Genomic DNA, 20822 nt, shown 5'->3' on the forward strand with positions numbered 1-20822 from the left:
AGATTCTGTTCTGTTTGATGGCCAGTTTTTTAGTTTGTTGTTAAAAATCCAGACAGCAGTAGATAACTATATTTTGTCTGAAGAATTAATCATAGTTTCAGTGCAACTTTTAATTGATAAATTAAAATAAGAAAAAATTTAAGGTCAGCTGTTCATTAAAACTCATTTCTTTTTGATTATTGTTAATAATCTAATTAAATGGCTTGAATTAAGATTAAAGGTGAAGCTTTAAAATGAAGTTCCCTTTTATAATACAGTTCTTGGCAACAGGCAGAAAATAAATGAATAGCAATCAGTGTTCCAACAGTATAACTACACGTACAGTAGCAAGTTACTGGAGCTCACAGTTTTCAAATGATAGTAGCTGGTTATGTAAGTCACCCAAGATGGCTTGATGTACTGTTATTTCCAGACAGAGCTGGAAATAACACGTGCCAAGGCAACAGGCAGTCAGACGAAAACATAACAATTTACTTTCCAATAATTATCATCACCTCTAGCCAGGGTGGAATTTGATTGATCAAGTACAGAAGATTTCCTTTTGGTATGGATTTATTTCCAGCCTAGAAATATCATGACTGCAGTAAATATTCCTATAAATCATTTTCTGGACTTCATTAGAAGAATTAGCAATAATCACTTCGTTCTTTGTGTATCAAACTAAATTGATACAAATTCCAGCCAGTATGATCCAGAAATTCGTTTATCCTTTTTCCCTTTCCCCACTTTCCTTTTTTCTCTCTCTCTTTTAAAATATTGCAGTTAATTGGAAGCTTTTAAATGAGAACTGATTATACAGAGGAATTTAGCTCATACTTATTCCATGGCTGGTAAAATAATGAAAAATAAAAACAAAATCTTGCTTCACATTGCTCATAAGTATCACATTTAATTTAATCTCATATTTCGTTGAGGGATTTCTAAATACTTTCAGAGGCTTATTAATCCTTAAGCCATGATTGTGGAAGAGAAATATTTTCTGAGGTTCAAAGATGGGACAAATGAAAATGGACAGATGACAAGGTTGATGGAAACACAGCTGAATGCTGGAGAGCATTTTGTAACAGTTGATGACGTACACGTGGCCTGAAGTCAGTTGATTTTCCTTCTGGGTAGCTTTTATGAGACTGGATCTATTCAGAGAGGACTACAGGGGAGAGAAAGGGTAGGGCTGTGTGTGTGTGTGTGTGTGTGTGTGTGTGTGTGTGTGAGTGAGTGATAGTTATAATAATGGGGATTTGTAGACAATGGAAAAATTGGATAGGAGAGAGAAGGCAAAGATGCTGGAAAGAAGGAGTACTGGGACAAGTTAAGGGAAACCTGGAAAGACTGATGTTGAAGGAATTCTCTGTATTCCCAGATGACTTTTCATGGCAGCTTCATGACTAGCTTGTGCTCAGAGTCAGAGTTTGTCCAGACAGAGGTGGGTCTGGACAGAATACCGTAGGAAGAGTCACAGCTGGAGCAGCCCAGGACATGACCAGTGATTGCCCGTCTAGGCTGACCTACACTGACCTGTAACGTTTAAGGTAGCGCTGACTAATGAAACAGATAAACCTAAAAACCTCTGTGGCTCATATAATCAAAGTTAACTTATGTTAGCATAATAAAAGTTAAAATTCCAACACGAGTGTTCTGGCAGGGCAGCTCTCCTACTAGCTAGCTCCCCTAGCGATCCAGAGCCCTAGGTTCATTCCATCTCAGGGTTATGCATCTCCCTAGGCTGCTTTGCCTTTTTGCATTGGTCTACAATAGAGGAAAGAACACAAGATTCCCACATGGGCCGGATCCGTGTCACTTCTGCTTACCTTCGGTTTGCTCATACTTGGTCATGTGGCCCCACCTGACTACCCAAAAGACCGGGCAATGTAGTCTAGTTGTGTGCCCAGAAGAAAAGGGAGAGGATTTGGTGAACAGCTGGCCTGCCTCTGGCACATGGCCTCTTCTAGCAGTAAACCACAGTGTTTGCCCTTTACTCACTTGTGTCAGTAATGACAGATTTACAGGGTAGGGATGTCTGGTGGTATCTTTAACTATGGGTTTTTATAAAATTTTTCATGTTTTCCAGAAGGAACAACTAAAATTTGTTTATCAGGGGGTTAAAATGTTAGCATCATGGCAATATTATAATGAATCTTAATTCTGATTTAAGCAGAGGCTTTTAAAATGCAGGATGGAAATGGCTTTCACAAACCTGAAAAATCCCCTAGGCGTAAATGCAGCATACTCTGCTTTGCAATGATACTGCAGAGTTTCTTCCTGTAAAGTGTCTGCTCAAATGCTTGAGAGTTAAAAATTGGTTCCCTTCTCTGTCCACTAGAGGTAAAATAAGGGCAGAGGGATGTTTGCGGCTGAGGTTGGAAATGAGGTGAAGAGTAGATGAGGCAGAGAGGTACCAAGAGGTTGTTCCAGGTGACAGAAGCTACAAAGCGTGAGATTTTAGTGCCAAGAATGTTAAGATTGTGTAAAAAGGCAGTGAGGAGGTTAGAGCTAAAGAAACTGATGGAAGCTGAGGGGTGAAAGTGGAAGACAGAGAAGGCTTAGGCTTCAAGACTTAATTTGCAGCTAGAGTGGACATGTGGAAATTCCCTTCTGCCCTCCCATCCTCCAGTTTATACGTTCCTTCCACATGTGTCCCAAACATGATGGCACCTATGTTTATACATTGGTCCCACATATGCTTGAGACTACTTGTTCATCAGAAGTCAAAATAGGATGAAGAATATTTATTTCATAGTATGACTTTTTAGGTGATTTTGAAAAACAAAAATCTAATTCTAAGAAAATTTTTTTATTAGAAAATGACGAAAACGACAGAACGCAGAGGTATTTGGAAATACAGCAAAATGGATGAGGTAGTATTACTTACAAAAATATTATTGAGTGTCTCCTAAGCCCTGGAAATGCATGATGAACAATCCATTACACCCTCGTAGAGTTTAGTGAGAAAGTCAGGTACCAACCAAATAGTTGGACAGGGATTAATTAATTTCTTTTCTTTTCTTAATTACTTTGAGGGAGAAGTCCTGAGTGCTGTAAGAGTGTGTAACTGGAGGATGCAAGTTAGGCTAGGGGTAGGGTGTTCAGAAAATGATTTTTTCCAAGAAAGTGACATTTAAGCTGAGATCTGAAGGATGATGAGTTGTTGGTGAAGGCAGTGGGGGCAGTAGAAGAGCACTTAAGTGGAGGAAACAATGGGTTTGAAGTCTGGTTGTACTGCTGATGGGATGAAACTGGTAGAGATCTCTCTGACCTTTAAAGAATTAGACACCCAGAAGCAAAAGGGACTGTAGGGAAGGGGATGGTTAGGGCTCAGGTGAAAAGAGACAGAAAGCAGGAAGAATTTGGGGGAATCAAGATGATAGTGAATAAGAAGAGAGAGGAGAGTTGACAACAGCAAAGAAAACTTGATTGGAGCAGAGTTTTATTTAATATAGGTATTTTTCTAGGTAGAGTTTTTTTGTGTGTTATTTTACTACCAACTTCTGCCCCCAACACTTTCAGTGAATGTTTGCTAATTTTTCAAAAAATTGTGTTCATTTTCACATGAAATTAAAACAAATGTACACTTTTCAAAAATATTTGAGAAGAGCTTAATGCAGTTGGCTCTTGCTGCTAAGTAGGGTCTTCTGTTAGTTTGCTATGAGCATCAAATGAGACATTTGTGAAATTGTCCTGAGATGTAATCAAATATTGGTTTAATTTGATTAAAATCTACTGATTCATTTGTCTCCTTTATTAAAACAATTTGTGTTCTTTCCCCTCGACTCATGCTGGATCTAATGTAATGCCTGGACTAAGTGGTCCAAAGAAAACAAGTACGTTTCCATGCATGCTGATTATCTTTGGAGTTCTAGGCAGAAATCCTGGCTTGATTGCCTAATAGTGGAAGTGATTTGGGGACTTGGAAAAGCTGATGCTGTGACTTTCTCGTTCTTTCTACTCTAACCTGTTAAAGGTGTGCATAAAGTGTGTGTGGTCAGGTCTTCTCAGCAAAGTGGGGTGGGAAATATCTTCTTTCCTTATTGAAGCTACATGTGTTCTTCTCATGCTTTATTTTGTTTAATTCTGAAATGGCTGGTGAATAACACTGTGGCTTTTATACTACATCTGGAAGATGTGTAGACTTATTTCATGGGAAAGAGCAAAAGGATGGTGGGTGGAGTAACCTGGTTGTAATTACAGTGTACGTTTATTTAGAAAGATCAGCATATTAGTGTGCAGTGGCCAGATTAATTAAACTCAGCAGGAGTAATTCAATATAGTTGGTTTCTATAAAAGCTAAATATCTTTAAAACCTTCAGTTTTGCTGTAAATCTTATAATGATAGGTGCATTTTGAATATGTCTCTCCCTCTGCTATGAATTCTAAAGCAACTTAAAAATTATCCTTTTAAAAGCTTTGCCTCCCCCCTCAACTCCCCAAAAAATCCCTTATCCACTTATCAACAAAATAAATTCTAGCATCTTTCTTTAGGCAGATTAGTATTTTTTTTTACTAATATATTTTGTGAAGCATAATTTTCATGAAGATGTTTATAATTTTTAGTTTCTACTTCTCAAGCAGTGTGAGGTATCCATGGAAACCGTCTAGCCTATATTCAGTGCACTGGACTGCCTTCCCACTCAGGTCAAGACACACAGTCTTAGATACTAGCTCAATTTATTGTGCCTTAAACATTAGGCAGTTTTAACAAGAAATTGGCTCCTAATTGACACATACAATTTCATATTTAATTAGCAATTTGAGCCTCTCTACATTTTATTAACAGATGTACCATTCAAAACGTGTGCCATTATAATACATCTGTTGCACAGATGCATGTAAATGCAGGAACTTGGTGGCAAATAGCAGTAATGCCTCAGCTGCTTAGCAAAAATTTGGCTAGAACTCACACTATTTTCTTTAAGATATGTATTTTAAAATCATTTAAAGAGTGAATTTCTTTAACCAATCTAATGGATTTATTTTATATTTTTATAACAGCTTTATTGAGATAGTTATGCACCATAAAATTCACCCTGCTAAAGTATACAGTTCAGCAGTTTTTAGTATATTCACAGATTTGCAAACAACACCTGCTGTCTAATTTTAGAACATTTTCATTACCCCAGAAAGAAACTCCATAGCCGTCAGCAGTCACTCCCCATTCCCCCATCCCCAACTCCTGGCAACCACTAATCTACTCTCTGTCTCAATGGATTTGCCTCTTCTAGACATTTCATATAAATGCAGTCATAACATATGTGGTCTTTTATAACTTCCTTCTTAGAGTAATGCCTTCACTTAGCATAATCTTTTCAAGGCTCATCCATGTTGTAACGTGTATCAGTACTTCATTCCCTTTTTATTGCCAAATAATATTCCATTGTATGGATATACCACATTTTGTTTATCCGGTTATAATTTGGTGGACATTTGGGTTGTTTCTACTTTTTAGTTATTATGAATAATGCTGCTATTATCATTCATGTACAAGTTTTTGTGTAGACATGTGTTTTTATTTCTCTTTTGCGTATCTCTCTGAGTGGAATCACTGTGTCATATGATAACTCTATGTTTAATTTTGGGGAAGTGCAAAACAATTTTCCAAAGTGGTTACACTATTTTATATTACAATCAACAATGTATAAGGGTCTCAATTTTTGCACATCCACAGACTTGTTATTGCTGTCTTCTTTATTTTAGCCATCCTAGCGGTGTGAAGTGGTATCAAAGGGCGATTTTTTTAAAGGAGAGCAACGTCATATTGTCTGTGCTTCATAAATAAGTTAAATGCATCTCTCTTATTTATTTACTTGTCCATTGCTCTTAATTTGTAATTAAATATACCTCTTGCCTCTATCAATATTGTCATCTTCTTTACTAATTTTAATGCAGGCCTGACTCAGAGCATATGACATCAAAACTTAAGATGGTGGTAAATTGGTGGTGAAAGTATCACATAGAACGTGTAGCAATGAAAAAGGGAAAACACTAAAAACAAATAGATTGATTTATAGGATTAAATCCCCAAATTTCTAGTATAATTTCACCTTTCTTTATGTGAACTGAAAAGTGGGTATGATAGTGATGCTGCATACTGTGTATTTAGTTGTGTTACAATGCCAGATTAAAGGACATTCTTATTTTTTCATTCGCTATATCTCATCAATTCTAATATACCACCAATTGTATCACTAGAAAGAAAAAGAATGCTGCCAATTGAGCTATGATATACCATTGATTTTAGAGTTACCTCTAATTAAAAAAGGTTAAAATGTGGGGAAAAATGTGTGTGTTAGATCATTGAAATATAATAGAAAAGGAAATGTACTTGTGTGCTTCTTTTTTTTTTGGAGGCAACCCAATCATCTATGCTTACCAATACCTAGAAGAAGCAAGACTTTTAATACCTCAAAGACTTGATCAATGCCTTTCACAAATATGCATTAATAGCCAGGAGTATAAAAATGATACATGACAGACACACACACACACACACAGAGGAGAGAGAGAGTCATTGACTTATTCTTTCCCAGTTTGGGAGTATTACATCAGCAACCTCTAGTTCACTGAAATGATTCTTTTCCCTCTCGTCTTCAATTTACTGATTAAAAATAGCTAGTTTACCTCAAATTGAATTTTTTGAAGATCATAAGCTTGCTTTTCAGCCTGAGAATGTTCTGTTTCTTTCAGAAGCTAACTTCAACAGGTGATTCACAAGCCTGTGAAAATCCATATTTATCATGCAGATGCCTAGCCCCACAGCACTACCAAGCAGCTATGCTTCCATATCAGCACATGTGCTTTGTATGTTATTAAAAGTAAAGTGTTCCTTTCTTAGTGCCCAAGATTCTGGTTACAGTTCTAGGTGTATATATGTATCTGCCAGGATGTATGCCTCAGGGAATCAAAATGATTTTCAAAATAGTATTCAAAAGACTGTAATAAGCCTAGTCAAAGACATTCTGAAAAAGCCTCTTCCTAAGGTAGTCGGTTGGCACTTTTTCCTTTAATCAGCTCAGGCATCTTTCGATTTGTTTGAATTGAGACCTTATTTTCTTTTGGTAATAATTGTATTGGTCCTTTGACATGTTGGTGAATACTTAAGGAATTTCTAGTTTCCACTACTTCTAAATCATTGTCTCATAGTTTTTCACTCTGAAATTCTTTGAAAATTATGGTTCACATATAGACCACAATTAGGAGCTCATTGGGAGATAATTGCTTATATTAAAGTAGGCAAAATATATGGTCTCATGGACAGTTTTGATGCAGCAAATGATCAAAATTAGATCTACATTTTTTTTAATATCATAACAACAAGCACTAAACAAAGAAAATGATTTTCATTTCATGAGGGAAAAATGAGATAAAATAGAATTATCTTTAATTTTATCTTGTATTATAAATTATGAGACACCCAAACATAATATTTTAAAAGAAAACAGTGACTTTGTATCTTTTTAAAATGAAATATTCATAATATTAGGAATTATGTTGCTAAGTCAAATCCTTGCATGATGTACAGATTCAAGGTGGTTTCTGTGGTTTTCAGTAAAATACAAAAATCCTATTTCAATAGAGATATTGAAAAACTTGGCTGGACTTTTGGCATATTAGTGTGTCCTCTTGCATTAGCCCATATCTGCAGTCATTAATTAATATTTTACCTTCCAATCTTTCAGATTGAATGTTAGAATTGTTCATCTTTATTTTTAAGTGTTTTAACATTTTGCTTATTGGATTCCAACACAACTTCCTTCTTTCAGGCATAGAACTATGAGTTTATGTTCTAAAATATTTAATATGCAAGTAACATTGAATATATCTCAAATACTTGCCAAAGTTATAAGACATGATATACAAGGTATATCTCTGTCCTTAAATAGATGGCACTCAGCACCAAAATTTCTTGGTAAATGTAGTAATCACTCATTCAGAATCATTGATTCATACATTTCTTCAAAAATATTTATGGGGCCAGCCTCGTGGCCTAGTGGTTAAGTTCGGCACGCTCCGCTTTGGTGGCCTGGGATTGGTTCCCCGGGTGTGGACCTATGCCACTTATCAGCAGACATGCTGTGGTGGCAACCCACGTACAAAACATAGGAAGATTGGCATGGATGTTAGCTCGGGGCGAATCTTCCCCAAGCAAAAAGAGGAAGTTTGGCAACAGATGTTAACTCAGGGCGAATCTTCCTCAGGAAAAAAAAAAAATTATTTATTGAGTACTTAATGTGCCAGGTTTTACACTAGGTGTTGGCATTGATGGTCAGCCAAAAAGGAAAGAAAAGGCACAGTCCCTGTGTTCATCATGCTTGTAATCTAGTAGGGGGGACAGAAATCATTCAAAATTGTTATAAATAAATATAAAACTGAAACACGTGGTGAAGTCCATGGTGTTATGAGAGGATTGAATGAGAACTGGCTTGGTAAGGTTAGAGAGGATGATTCTAGTATGATTGAGCTGAGATATAAAGGTTGAATAGGTGTTAGCCAAGCAAAGCTGGAAGTCCTGGGCGGGGGCAGGGGCTACTGAAAGCATGGCTGGCAAAAGGCAACATCATCTGCTAATGTCCTGAGACAGAAGGGAGCATGAGGAGACACTGAAAGGCTTGTGTGGCAGAAGGAAGATGCGGTTTGGTTCAGAGAACAATGATGACAATGGTTCAAGATTTGTAGGTGTCAGATCATACATCCTCACCTAAGCTGTGCTATGGATTTTGGTCCATATTCAGAGGTGGAAAGCAACACAACATCATATGTAGGAAGCAGCCATCATTATGTTTAATATTTCTTGAGTATTTTCTTTTAATGTAATAGTGAATTTATATGAAAGAATATGTACATCATTTTTAATTATAAAGCATGGTAACATAATGAATACCCATGATCCCTTAGCTAACTGAAGAATGAAAACATTACCAATAACTTGTATCTACATATGTGTTCTAGCCTCCCCTTCCAGAGGCAACCAGTAGCTTGTATTTTTTTTACCACACTGCATGTCTTCTAGGCCTTTCTTCTTTTTCTCTCTCAACCTTATATTTCTAAGAGTTATCAAGGGTGGTGTGTGAGGCTCCAATTCATTCATGTTTACCACTGTATAGTATTCCACTCTGGGAATATACCACAATTTATTGATCCATTTTCCTGTCAGTGGATATTTGGGTTGATTGGTTTTTTTGTTGTTGTTTTTTGGGTTTTTTTGCTTGATGTATACAGTGTGGTAGTATGTGTCTTTTGGGGCACATGTTTTCTTGGGAATGGAATTGCTGGGTGAGAACATTTGTTTTCCAGAGTGGTTGTACCAATTTTCATTCCCCGAATTGATCCACATACTCTCTAGTATTTGGTTTTGTAAGACTTAATTTTTGCCAATCTAGTGCGTATAAAATGGTGTCTCATTGTAGTCTTAATTTGTGTTTCCCTAATTACTAATGAAGGTGAACATTTTTTCATGTTTCTTGGTCATATGTGTTTCTTACATGAAATGTCGGTTCAATTCTTTTGTCCACTTTTCCACCGGATTATTTTTTTCTCATTGATGTATAATCATTCTTTATATATTCATATATTCTGAATTTTAGTCCTCTGTTGTTTCACAACCCTCTGAATACTGTCTGGAAAATGAATTAGCAGGGCACCAAGTGAATAGGGGGAGACTTGTTAGAAGCACAGTCTTTCCAAATAAACAATTATTGGCGATAATTTTATAAATATGTTTAATATTTTTCTTATATTTCATATGTTAAAAATAAATATTAGGAAGGAAAATTGCTCTTTTCTGACAGAATATTGGTCTTCCTACTAGCACTACTTGAAGAAATGTTGATCTAAATTGGCTTCTGAAGAATTCTGCTTTGTACATGCACTGGGAATGGTTGAAACCTATGCACATGTAGGTGTTATTTTTATGAAACCATAACATGCTGATCAAGTTGGCTTCAAATAATCTACAAAATGAATGTTGTTTTTCATTTGCCTTTTCTTAAAAAATTATAGAAGGTTGGAGCTGGATATTTATGTCATCAGTTAAAGCCATGGCTATCTTCATGTCGCTGGGCATTATAATAGCCCATATATGTCATCAGTTGTTCAAGTCTTATTTTCCTTTAAACATAAAACAAAATATTACAATAATTGTTTATTTAGCACTTATTATGGGCTAGGATCATAAAGCTTTGCATGTGCAATTTCTAATCCTTATAATAACCCTACAGTATGGATATTATTATGCACAGATAGAGAAACTGAGTCTTCGGGCAGTTAAGTAAAATTCTTAAGATCACAAAGCCAGTGGCAGAACCCAGATCCAAACCAATCACACTGGGATCTGAAACATCATCATTTCCACCAAGTACACAGCCTTCCACTGCTGTGAGCTTCCGTAAATCACATTTATTATTTGTTAAATTATGTGTAGATATTATTTCATTTAATTCTCAACACCTTCCTTTGAAGTTGTGCTATGCAGAGCTCCTCTTTATTCCACAGACTCCATAAATATTTCTCTCCTGTCTGAGGAGCTTCTAAATATATCTTGAACTTATTAAAATTTGGCTTCATAATTCTTTTGTCAAAATATTTGCATTGATTGATTAGTAATGCAATGCTAGTTTTCTCCCTCCCTTTTAAGGACAATTTCTTTCTAGTATTTTTGGGAAAAGGGATGAGGTCTCTGTCCCTCTGTCTCTCTCTGTCTCTGTCTCTCTCTCTCTCTTTCTGTGAGAGAGGTGGGTATTCTACCATGTTGTTCCCTTGACAACTCTGCAGAGTCGTGTGTTCCTCTCACTGCCCTGTGGGCCAATACTCTCTTGGTTGTAGATCAGTAGATCACAGCTTGGAGCTCACAGACTGCACTGAGAATGTAAGAGACTCCACAGAAACAGGAAGGTGAATTTGCGGCTAGAGAGTGCTGGTCTCGCCTCTCTTTATGTGTTGTCCTTATCTCTTGTTACACCACCTTGCGAAGTTGTACCTATGTATCAATCTTCACTAAATGATTGTGTAAATATAATAGGAATCACAGCACTTGAGGATCTAAAACAGCAAGCTAAATATGACTTTTCCCATTGTCCAGGAGGAAAGCTGTCCCATTGTATTTCATATTATTATTCAGATCAAGATTGGGTCGCTCATTTATTCCCATCTCCTCCCACTCCTGCTTTATCCTCTTGTGGTCTCTGGGACCTCCCAAAAGCTGAGTCTATTATTGCACTATTTACTTCAGCTGACCATCCCTCAGGGACACAGAGTCTTTGCAGAAGCTTTGAAATTACCACTTGAAGTTTCATTTCTCCCAGCCTTTGGTGTGAGTGCACATGCTTGCATTGGCAGCGTATTGATTCTATTTTTCCGGTAACAAACAGTACTCTAGTAGATTTCTATAGTATATACTGGGGGATTATGGGCTTAACTTTAGTGGTTGTGTGCACTGCCATTTGAATATAATTTTATGAGGTACTGATTTATGATGTGTGAGTCTAGTAGTTTTGCTTCAATAGGGAAGTGGTGTCTAAAGCTTCTCTGTTCATCTCTTGCTTATTTACTCTTTTCTCAACTTGTTATGTTCCGGAGATCAGATGAAGACTGCCTACACAGAAAAGTAAACAATTAGAATAGAAAAATCCATTCTCAAGTCCTATTGGTGAGGGATTGCATGAATTCTCAACCTCTGAATTTAAGCAGACTCTGTATTAAAATGGTTGAAGTGTATGAGTCTGTTGGGTTTGGTGTCAATCAGTATGCTTCCTGGAAATCAGATACTGAGAGGCTTTTATTATACCCCAAAGAAAATAAATAGTTTCTTTTACTCCTCGCTAGTTGTGGGGCACAGACTCATCCCCTCACGAAGCCTCCTCAAGCAGCCCTGTTTGTCTAGAGGCTAGGATATTTGATAAACTCTTCAAGTCACTCTTATCTCCAACGTCATCATCAACTGTTGAAATCTCATCCTTTACTGTTTAAATGTTTAAATTTCACAAATGGAATCAAATGGTCTGGTGAGGATTATTTATATTGAAAAACTGTGCCATATGTTTCAACTTTACATATTTGAAAATTCTTTTAGCATATGTTGCAGAATATCTTTTTGCACCCCCTTTTCTGGTTCCTGACACATGGTAGGAATGTAATATATCTTTACAATGCATTTTTAAAAAGGGATAAAAAAAAGGGAAGAAAGGAAGATGAAAGTAGATTGTCATTGTGGGGTATGAATAACTGGTTTTAAAATTTTCCACAGTCTTTTTGTTCCCACAACCTCCTTTATTAGAATTGTTGAGACAGCCATATTGTTTTCAAGATTATAATGATTGTGTCATTGTGTCGATGAAGAGCATCTTGTGAATGTATATAATAAGTACTACTATTGAAGTTTGTGTTTCTGATCTTATGAAAGCTGGGAAAAAGCCTCAGGGGAAGGAATTGGCTTACGTTCCTTGGAGTCGGTGAATGAAATTCAAACCATTAGACAGCTAGATTATAAGAGATGGGCCACATTTTCCCAAAGGAGTTCCTTGAAGATGTAGTCAATTATAATGATGGACCTAATGTAATTCTATTAGGGTACAACTGTTGCAATAATTTATTTGAAATTAGAAGTGTACCTTTTTACCCCTGGGAATTCAAATGAGGAAAAATATTTACTCAGACATGCTATCATTAAATGAAAAGGTTACAGAAACACCACGTAGGCTAGTACCAACTGTAATGTTAAAATGAGATGATGTGGAGACTACAGGTAAATACAATCACCCCTTGCAGATCTCATCCAAGCTGATTAGTAGCTAATCATTAGTCTTTGAGGGAAAACCCTAAATTAAGCATCTTGAGTTTGCCATTTGCATTACCTTTTGAATTTCCAGTGGAGGACTTAGTTTTCTAGGATTCTTGTGGTAGTGTCGTAGTTTGACAATGTCTTGATGTTGTCCACAATGGAAAAATATTACTTTAGTGTATCACTTTTCCAAGGGGAAGGGAACAAATGTGGAATCAGTACCTCAAATATCACATCCTTGAACTTTTCACTCCTAATTCCTGTTAAGGCAAATAGTGTTATGCTTTCTCGAAAATCAAAGACAATATTTAGTCCTTTCTAAGACTAATAAATTTTTGTTATCCTTTCTATCCATGAAAGGCAATAATTTCTAAACTTCTTAATTTTTGATACACTGGGGTTGGTGCAACAAGAAGTAGCCAGGGGGCGGCCCGATGGCATAGTGGTGAAGTTTGCGTGCTTGGCTTTGGAAGCCAGGCTTCGCAGGTTTGAATCCCGGGTATGGACGGACGCATCGCTTATCAAGCCATGCTGTGGCGGTGTCCCATATAAAATAGAGGAAGGTGGGCACGGATGTCAGCCGAGGGCCAATCTTCCTCAGCAAAAAGAGGATTGGCATCAGATGTTAGCTCAGGGCTAATCTTCCTCACACATACACACAAAAGAAGTAGCCAGGAAAAAGCCAATCCTCCCAGATATTCACAAACTGTCAGCGTGACTTCTCTGGCCACAAAAGATGTCTTTTTATGGAGATATTTTGTTGTAATTTCAGAAGGTGGTTGTTAGTTATCTTGGCTACCTTACATTTAGCACATCTGGGATGTGTTCACATGAAGATATTGGCTAAAAGCTGTGTCTTGTGGCCTGGAATTGACTCTGATTTTGAAAAGACTGGAAAGGACATTCCCTGCTACTTGGCCTAATCCAACAAAGACACCTTCCATGGGAAGCCCAGTCAGGAATTCGTTTTGGAATTGAAGAGCAAATACAGAAGTCAAATTTCTCGATGATTGTAGAATTCTTTTCAAAATGGCTTAACGTGCTTTTAGTTCTTTCCCAAATTTCTGCCGTGGCAATTATAGCTCTGAGGTAATTATTTACAACCCCGGCACCAGAATTTCTGACAATGGTTCTACAATTACTTTATTTGAGTTAAAGGAATTTGTGGGAATGACTCATCTCTGACCTATCATTGCCGTAACCCATCGCAGATAGTGCAGGCCACCAAGAATGCCCCAAGAGAAGTTGGGACACAGGACTTGCTTCTCATCCGTCAAGTCAGAACTCTGTATTTGATAGCAGAAATCAGGTCTGCTCGACTTGTGATGTAGCAGTATCTGGTTTTCCAATCTTAAATGAGGATGAGGAAGACAGACAGAACAGAATCATCTTCCGTCTGTCCCTATTCTTCATTCATTTTTAGCACCAAAGTTTGCCTTTGCTGAAAACTGTGCAGCTTGAACCAAGGTGGAATTTTTTCCACTTGAGTTGAAATTGCAAGGTCCATTTTATATAGTGAAGTGTATGCATATTAGTTCACAAGTATATCGTTCCAAGGATTGATTAATAGTGGACGAATTAGGATTTCCAGGCTGCTTGTCATTTATTATTTTCACCATTTTCTTGTATATATGAGAAATTTTTTCACTTTTGTGGGAAGGTTTGGTATAAAGTGAGAAAGTATGTACAACAGCACTTTGTCAATTGTAAACTGTTCCGTGATCTGGATAATATTAATACTAGAACAATAGCAGCAATATACACAACTTATTTAGCACTTACTATGTGCTGGGAACTGTTCTAAGTACTTTACATGTTTTTACCTATGTAATCATCACAGAAACCCAAGGACAGTACATGTTATGACTATTCCACTTGACATTTGTGGGACTGAGGCTCAGGGTGGTGAAGTAACTTGCTTAAGATCCTCCAGTTAGTATGTGGCATAGAGGGGATTGGAACCCAGGCAGTGTGGCTCCAGAGTTAAGACAGGTATAGGGAGCTCCCTCCCCTTTCTGTGGCATTCTGAATATTACATAGTTAGAAAATATATGCTTCTAAGTAGGTTGGAATTGTATAAGAAGAGTATTTCTCATTTGGTCTTGGTGTTTATGAATCTAATAAGCACCTGTGATTTTATTTTTTCCACCTGAAGAGAATTTAGGAATAATGGCAACTAAGATGCTTTGATGTGACACAGTTCTGCTCTGTGGTTGGTTTTGAATAACTTTATTCTTCTAGCAATATAAAGGACATTTTTTTTTAAACCAAGGGTAAAGTACAATTTTCTATTTCTCCCTTTTTGAAAAAATAAACTATTGTTTGTTTATCTCTTGGTGGGGTTCTTGGAGTAATGTGGTTAGAAGCCTCTCTTCCAGAGAATAAAAAGGGAGCTAGTTCACAAGGACCCAGGGCTCTACGCACAACACGTTTTCTTTCAGACAGTGACCCTGACTTGTGCAATTTCAAGAAAAACAGGCTTGGATTTTCATGTTTGTCAGCCTTACTCATTACAGGGGCTCTAACTAGATCTTATGGGGTTAGAGTGAGAAGCAATACATTAGTCGTATGATTAGTATAACAAACTGAGCTACCCTTTAAAGAAATTTAGTACTTCAGTTAATATGTTCTTACACTTTTCTGCCCAACTTACAACTTCAACCCCATAGTTTATGGGTCTAAAAGTTCTCTTATAGTATCTCCTGCTGTATGGAGATACACAGTAAAAGCCCATTTGACTCCAAAGAAAGGTTTTATTTTGTTTTTCCTCCCCTTTTGGAAAGATCATTCTTTAGCTAGATGAAATTAATTCAACTCAAAAGGTTTCTCTTAAAAGAAAAAAAGGAAAGACTTTTGTCCTTCTTATGTCTTATGTCATTTCTTATGTCTTCTGTAGGTATCCCAGTTAGGTTGTATAAGGGGTAATAGAGTTGTATTCATTGGTAGAATGAGCTCTTATGCCTCACTATTTCTTCCAAGACTAGTGATTGCCTTTACTCACTACACCCCTCCATGAAAAAGTCTTAAAGGAAGAAAACGTGAAATAGGGAGCAATAATAAATATCTGTATTCCAAATACTTAAGTATTGATACATAAAAGTTGCCATAAGAATAAACAACTCCAGACACTCCGAGTGTCTATTGAAATTCTTGGCACTGTGACATTTCAGACGTATTTGTTGCACACTGACTCTGCACACGACAGTTTTGCTCCGATGATCATATGGGTTAGTAGGGAACGTGTGCCATGTAAAGCCTTGTCAGCGATGACTCTTTCCTCTTTTGTGCTTCCACAGGTTCTAGTATCCGTCTCTATTATGGAACAGACCTGACTGTAAACTCTTTGAAGGGAGAGTTATATCTTGTTCACTTAGGATAGTGCCTAAAACACAGTAGGTACCTAATGAATATTTGTAGAATGAAGAGGGAAGATAGGACGTGTCCGTAAGTAAGATGGAAGAAGAAATTTTCAGGCAGAGAGTATGATGTGAACAAAGAGAAAGACTTAGAAAAATGTGGTTGAGACATCATCAATTTGGTTAAAATATAGTTCAATTTTGTTAAAATATAATGCATGAAGGCACTACTGGAAGCTACCGTTGAAAAGATAGAATAGGTAGGGTTTCACAAATGATTGTCAAGTTGGGGTGGTCATAGATGATCCCTTAAGTTTGGAGCCTAAATGACCAAAGATTATGATCTTAAAATAAATTGAAATGAAAAGGAGAACAGGTTTACGAAAGCAGGACCATTCTTGTTCTGAAAAGTTGAATTTGAGGTGCCAGTAGAACCTCCAGATGTAGATCAGGAAATCTAAGTGGAACCAGGATGAGAAGCATAGGAGAGCAAGGTCGAGGCTGGAGGAAGCACATTTGTGGTCAGACCTGCAGAACTGTTCATGCAACCAAAGATCAGGTGAAATTGCTGACTCTGGGAGAGGGAAGATGAGGAGAGGAGTGCAACAAGAGAACTGAGGACAAAACTCGAAGGGCTTGAGAAAGAAGGATGACTGAAGCATGAGTGAGAAGGAGCAATGAGAACCACGTGTCACAGCATGAAAGGGAGGTGTGCTTGGGGAGGGGACGTGCAGCCTAGTGTGGGGAAATGGCCTAGATTTTGTGGTCAAAAGTTGAGTTCAAGTCTTGCTCTTTCACCTGTTAGCTGCATGATCTGCAGCTAATTACAGAAGCTCTAGGGCCACAGTTTCTGTGTACCTGCAAGATAGGAATAACACCTCAGTAATTGTGTAACTTTAAATAGTTTTAACAAGTATTCTTTAAATAATACTTTAAAAATCACTCTTGTCTATTAAAATAATAATAACCAATAAAACCGAAGATTTGGAGTTATCTATATTTCTTAGGTACATGGAAGTGACTGTATCGCAAAATATTTTAAAAATGTCTTGTATAAAGTTGACATACAAAATTGCAGACTTAGGAATTTTTGAATTACGTATTTTATAAAGGAATATGCTGTCTTTTGCCCACTGTCTTCTGAATAAAGCTCTTGGAGTTTAAATATAGTTCAGTCTTGGAGTTTAAATATAATTATTATAAGCATTAATATAAATATAATTAAATATAATTCAGTCTTATCAAGCTTAATTTTTGAGCACCTGCTGTATACCTAGCACTTTTCTAGCTCTTTTTACTAAGCTCCTTTAATTAAGTCTTTTGCTTTCCCTTTCTTAGGATGCTTATTAATCTGGTTTTTCTTTAGGAACTGTTAGTATTCTCACCAACACTGGGACCCTCAGCTTTTGACCCTATAAATCTTAAATTTATAGCATTTGTGATTTTCCTAGTATATCCTATTGAAAATACTATATTTTATTCTTTATTTCTGGGAGAAGCAAAATTATTATTATTTTCTTGGGAAATATTTGCAAATTTTGCCTCAGAAAATATTACGTAGCATAAAATTAATTTTTCCATGCTCAACATCATTCATAAAATGCATTTTAAGGGACATTTTAATGTACTGATATTTTCCCCTTTTATTAGAAAAAGAAACAGTAACTAATACTTTTCTCATTCTTTTTATTAGGGTAACACATTAAGAAAAATACTCCTGAATCGATACTTTAAAGGTGATTATGGAGTTGGTATGAATGGACACCTCTCCGGAACCTACAGCAAGTCTGCACAAGGGGGAGGCAAGACTTATTTTTTCCTCATCTTAGGATTCTCATAAGATATCTTCATGCCAGTGTCACTCTAGTATTTTACTTAAAAGAGCAGAAATATAAAAACTTCATTTAAAAAGCACTATTATCAGCCATAAAAAAAGAAGGAAATCTTGCCATTTGCGACAACATGGATGGACCTTGAAGGTGTTATGCTAAGTGAAATAAGTCAGACAGAGAAAGACAAATACCGTATGTTTTCACTTACAGGTGCAATCCAAAAAAACCAAACTCGTAGAAACAGAGGTCAGATTGGCAGTTGCCAGAGGTGGGGGGTAGGGAGTAGGGGAATTTAGTGAAGGGGGTGAAAAGGTACAAACTTCTAGTTATAAAGTCAATAAATCCTGGGGATGTAATATGCAACGTGATGATTATACTTGACAATATTGTATCGTATATTTGGAAGTTACTAAGAGAGTAGATCCTAAAAGTTCTTATCACAAGGAAAAAAATTGTAACTATGTGAGATGATGAATATTAGCTAATCTTATTGCGGTAATCATTTTACAATATATACGTATATCAAGTCATTATGTTGAACACGTTAAACTTATACAATGTTATATATCAATTATATCTCAATAAAACTGGAAAAAGATGTATAAAGAGCACCATTAAAAACCTTTGTACAATTTTGGGTTCATAAAACAGCAGATTTGAACATTGGAATTAATTTTGCTTTTTGACTTGGGAAAATAGTTAAACTAAGTCATAATTTCTTAATATATAAGTTAAGGACAAAAATAAACCTAGTTTTCTTTTTCTAAAGTATTTTTCATTAGAAAAAAATTTAATTACAGGTATCATACATTTAGTAAAACGTTATGTTTTTACAAACTTTTGACTTTTTTGAAACCCAAGCTTCTAATATTTAACTTTGTAGGGGACAAGTCTCAATGATAAATATTCTTAAGGTCTAAGAATTTGAAAACCTTATATGCTAATAGTGTTTGTAATTAAGATTTGATTATTTATTTTTCCTAATCACAGGAAGCTTTTCTGGACAAGATTCAGATAAGATGGGGATATCAATGTCAGATATTCAGTGTCTCCTGGATAAAGAAGGTGCATCTGAACTTGTCATCGATGTTATAGTGAACACCAAAAATGACAGAATTTTTTCAGAAGGCATTTTACTTGGCATTGCCTTACTTGAAGGAGGAAATACACAAACTCAGGTACCTGCTTATCATGATGAGCATAACATTTGTTATTTGTGTTTCTTATTTACTTGTCATAGAAACCGAGGGAAAGTAATGTTTTTTCTTTTAGCTTCTCATGACTATTTCAAAAAAAAAAAAAAAAACCTTGTATCACATTTTCCTTATAAATTTATTTGATTTGCTGTAGAAACTATGGAGCTTCACAAATTATTCAGTGAAGCAGAACATTCCTTAGACGCCTCCTTTCTAACATTGTACTAGAAATTCTGATTTGTTTGGAGAAATTTTAGGCCAACTTTCAGCAGATAAAGACAACATTCTGACTCATTTAAATTAAATGTTAAAAAAAAAGGAATTAAATGTGTTATTAAATGAGGTAATATACATAAACTCCTCACACAGTATTTGGCATTATAACAGGTTTCAATAACATTCACCACCTATCGCAGCACGTCTCCTCCTACATACTTTTTTAGAAGTTTAGAACAGTAGCATTACTTGTTGCCCCACATCTCCCAGTGCTCATTACTCTAACGCCTCTGAGTAAGTGAATTTTTCACTGTGGGGGTGGGGGGAGAGAAGAACCATTTCATTTGTTCATTCAGCTCAGGAGGGATGAGTTGAAAGTCATTGTTCATCTATTCAGTGCTCTGCCTCATTGAGCAAGATGCTCCTGCATGCGGGGATCAGACCCCTATTTCCAGAAGGCACACATTTCACTTTGAAGCTCATGCCAAGTTGCCCCTGGACACCTCCCCCTGCCAAGGCAGTACATGCCACATGAGCCCGAGAGCTGGGAAGTGTTCCTAGAGAACACCCATCATCCTCCTAGTCCTAGTCCTGCCACTCACTAACCTGCTCTTTCTAGGTTTGCCTTGGTCAGGGAAGGAAACTATGTTTACAGCTAATTGGAAATTCCAGAATCCATTTTCCTCATTTATGGCAAACAGAAGCCACATCTAATCAAAAACCAGGATATTTTCCTTTATTTAACCGCCAAATACAATGAACAACGAGAATTTCACTATATGACATATCCAATAGCAGGTGGCTTTAGGAATAAAGGCCTCAAGAACAGCAAATGTCACAGTGACCAAAAAACAACTCCAAAACACTGAGGCTTCTTAGTTAAAAAAAAAAAGTCTTGAAAATCTCATGGTACTGAAGCTGCAGAACAAATTCCTCTGGGGGAATTTGGGGAAGGGGGTGGTGGAGGGATTTGAGTGGGTTTTCTTGGAAATTGTCTTGTCTTCTACAACCAGATAATCAGTTGGGACTTTCTAAAGAAATTGTCTAGGCAACTGCATAATGTTAGACATAGTTTATCCAGATAGGAGTGAAGGGGTTTTTTTGGCATCTCTAGGTAGAAGCAATCCTTGAGATTCCAGTACTTTCTCAAGTTCTGTTTCTGGGCCACTGAGGGTCATCAGATGAGATCATCTTTCACCCTCCATACATATTTATGTTTATTTATGTCCTCTTATTGCTGGAGAAGAAGGCAGATCCTCTCAGAAGCCACATGTTCTGCTTTTAAATTCCTGACAAGTTCTTCCCTACACCCCTTCTCAACCAAAACACCTTTTAGTCCTTTTTATGTGATGTTTCTGTGGCAATTGTCACTGGTGATTTTTTCTTTCTTTTTGAAACCTTTTCAATTTAGGCTTTGGGACAGCAACCTCTTCTCTTCCTACCTCCTACTATTTCT

The 20822-nt window shown here is 36.6% G+C and overlaps 1 protein-coding gene across 1 annotated transcript in view; it reads left to right on the forward strand.

Moving 5' to 3' along the window:
• Window positions 1-20822, forward strand: part of ITPR2 (inositol 1,4,5-trisphosphate receptor type 2) — a 463296-nt gene that overhangs the window by 281983 nt on the left and 160491 nt on the right. The window contains exons 38-39 of the mRNA XM_004435465.3: window positions 17816-17924; window positions 18945-19132. Of these exons, the coding sequence (XP_004435522.1) occupies window positions 17816-17924; window positions 18945-19132 (297 nt within the window). The remainder of the gene's footprint in view (window positions 1-17815; window positions 17925-18944; window positions 19133-20822) is intronic.

The sequence above is a fragment of the Ceratotherium simum genome, chromosome 17, assembly GCF_057802395.1.
Source record: "Ceratotherium simum simum isolate JZ-2026a chromosome 17, ASM5780239v1, whole genome shotgun sequence".
Classification (NCBI taxonomy): Eukaryota; Metazoa; Chordata; class Mammalia; order Perissodactyla; family Rhinocerotidae; genus Ceratotherium; species Ceratotherium simum.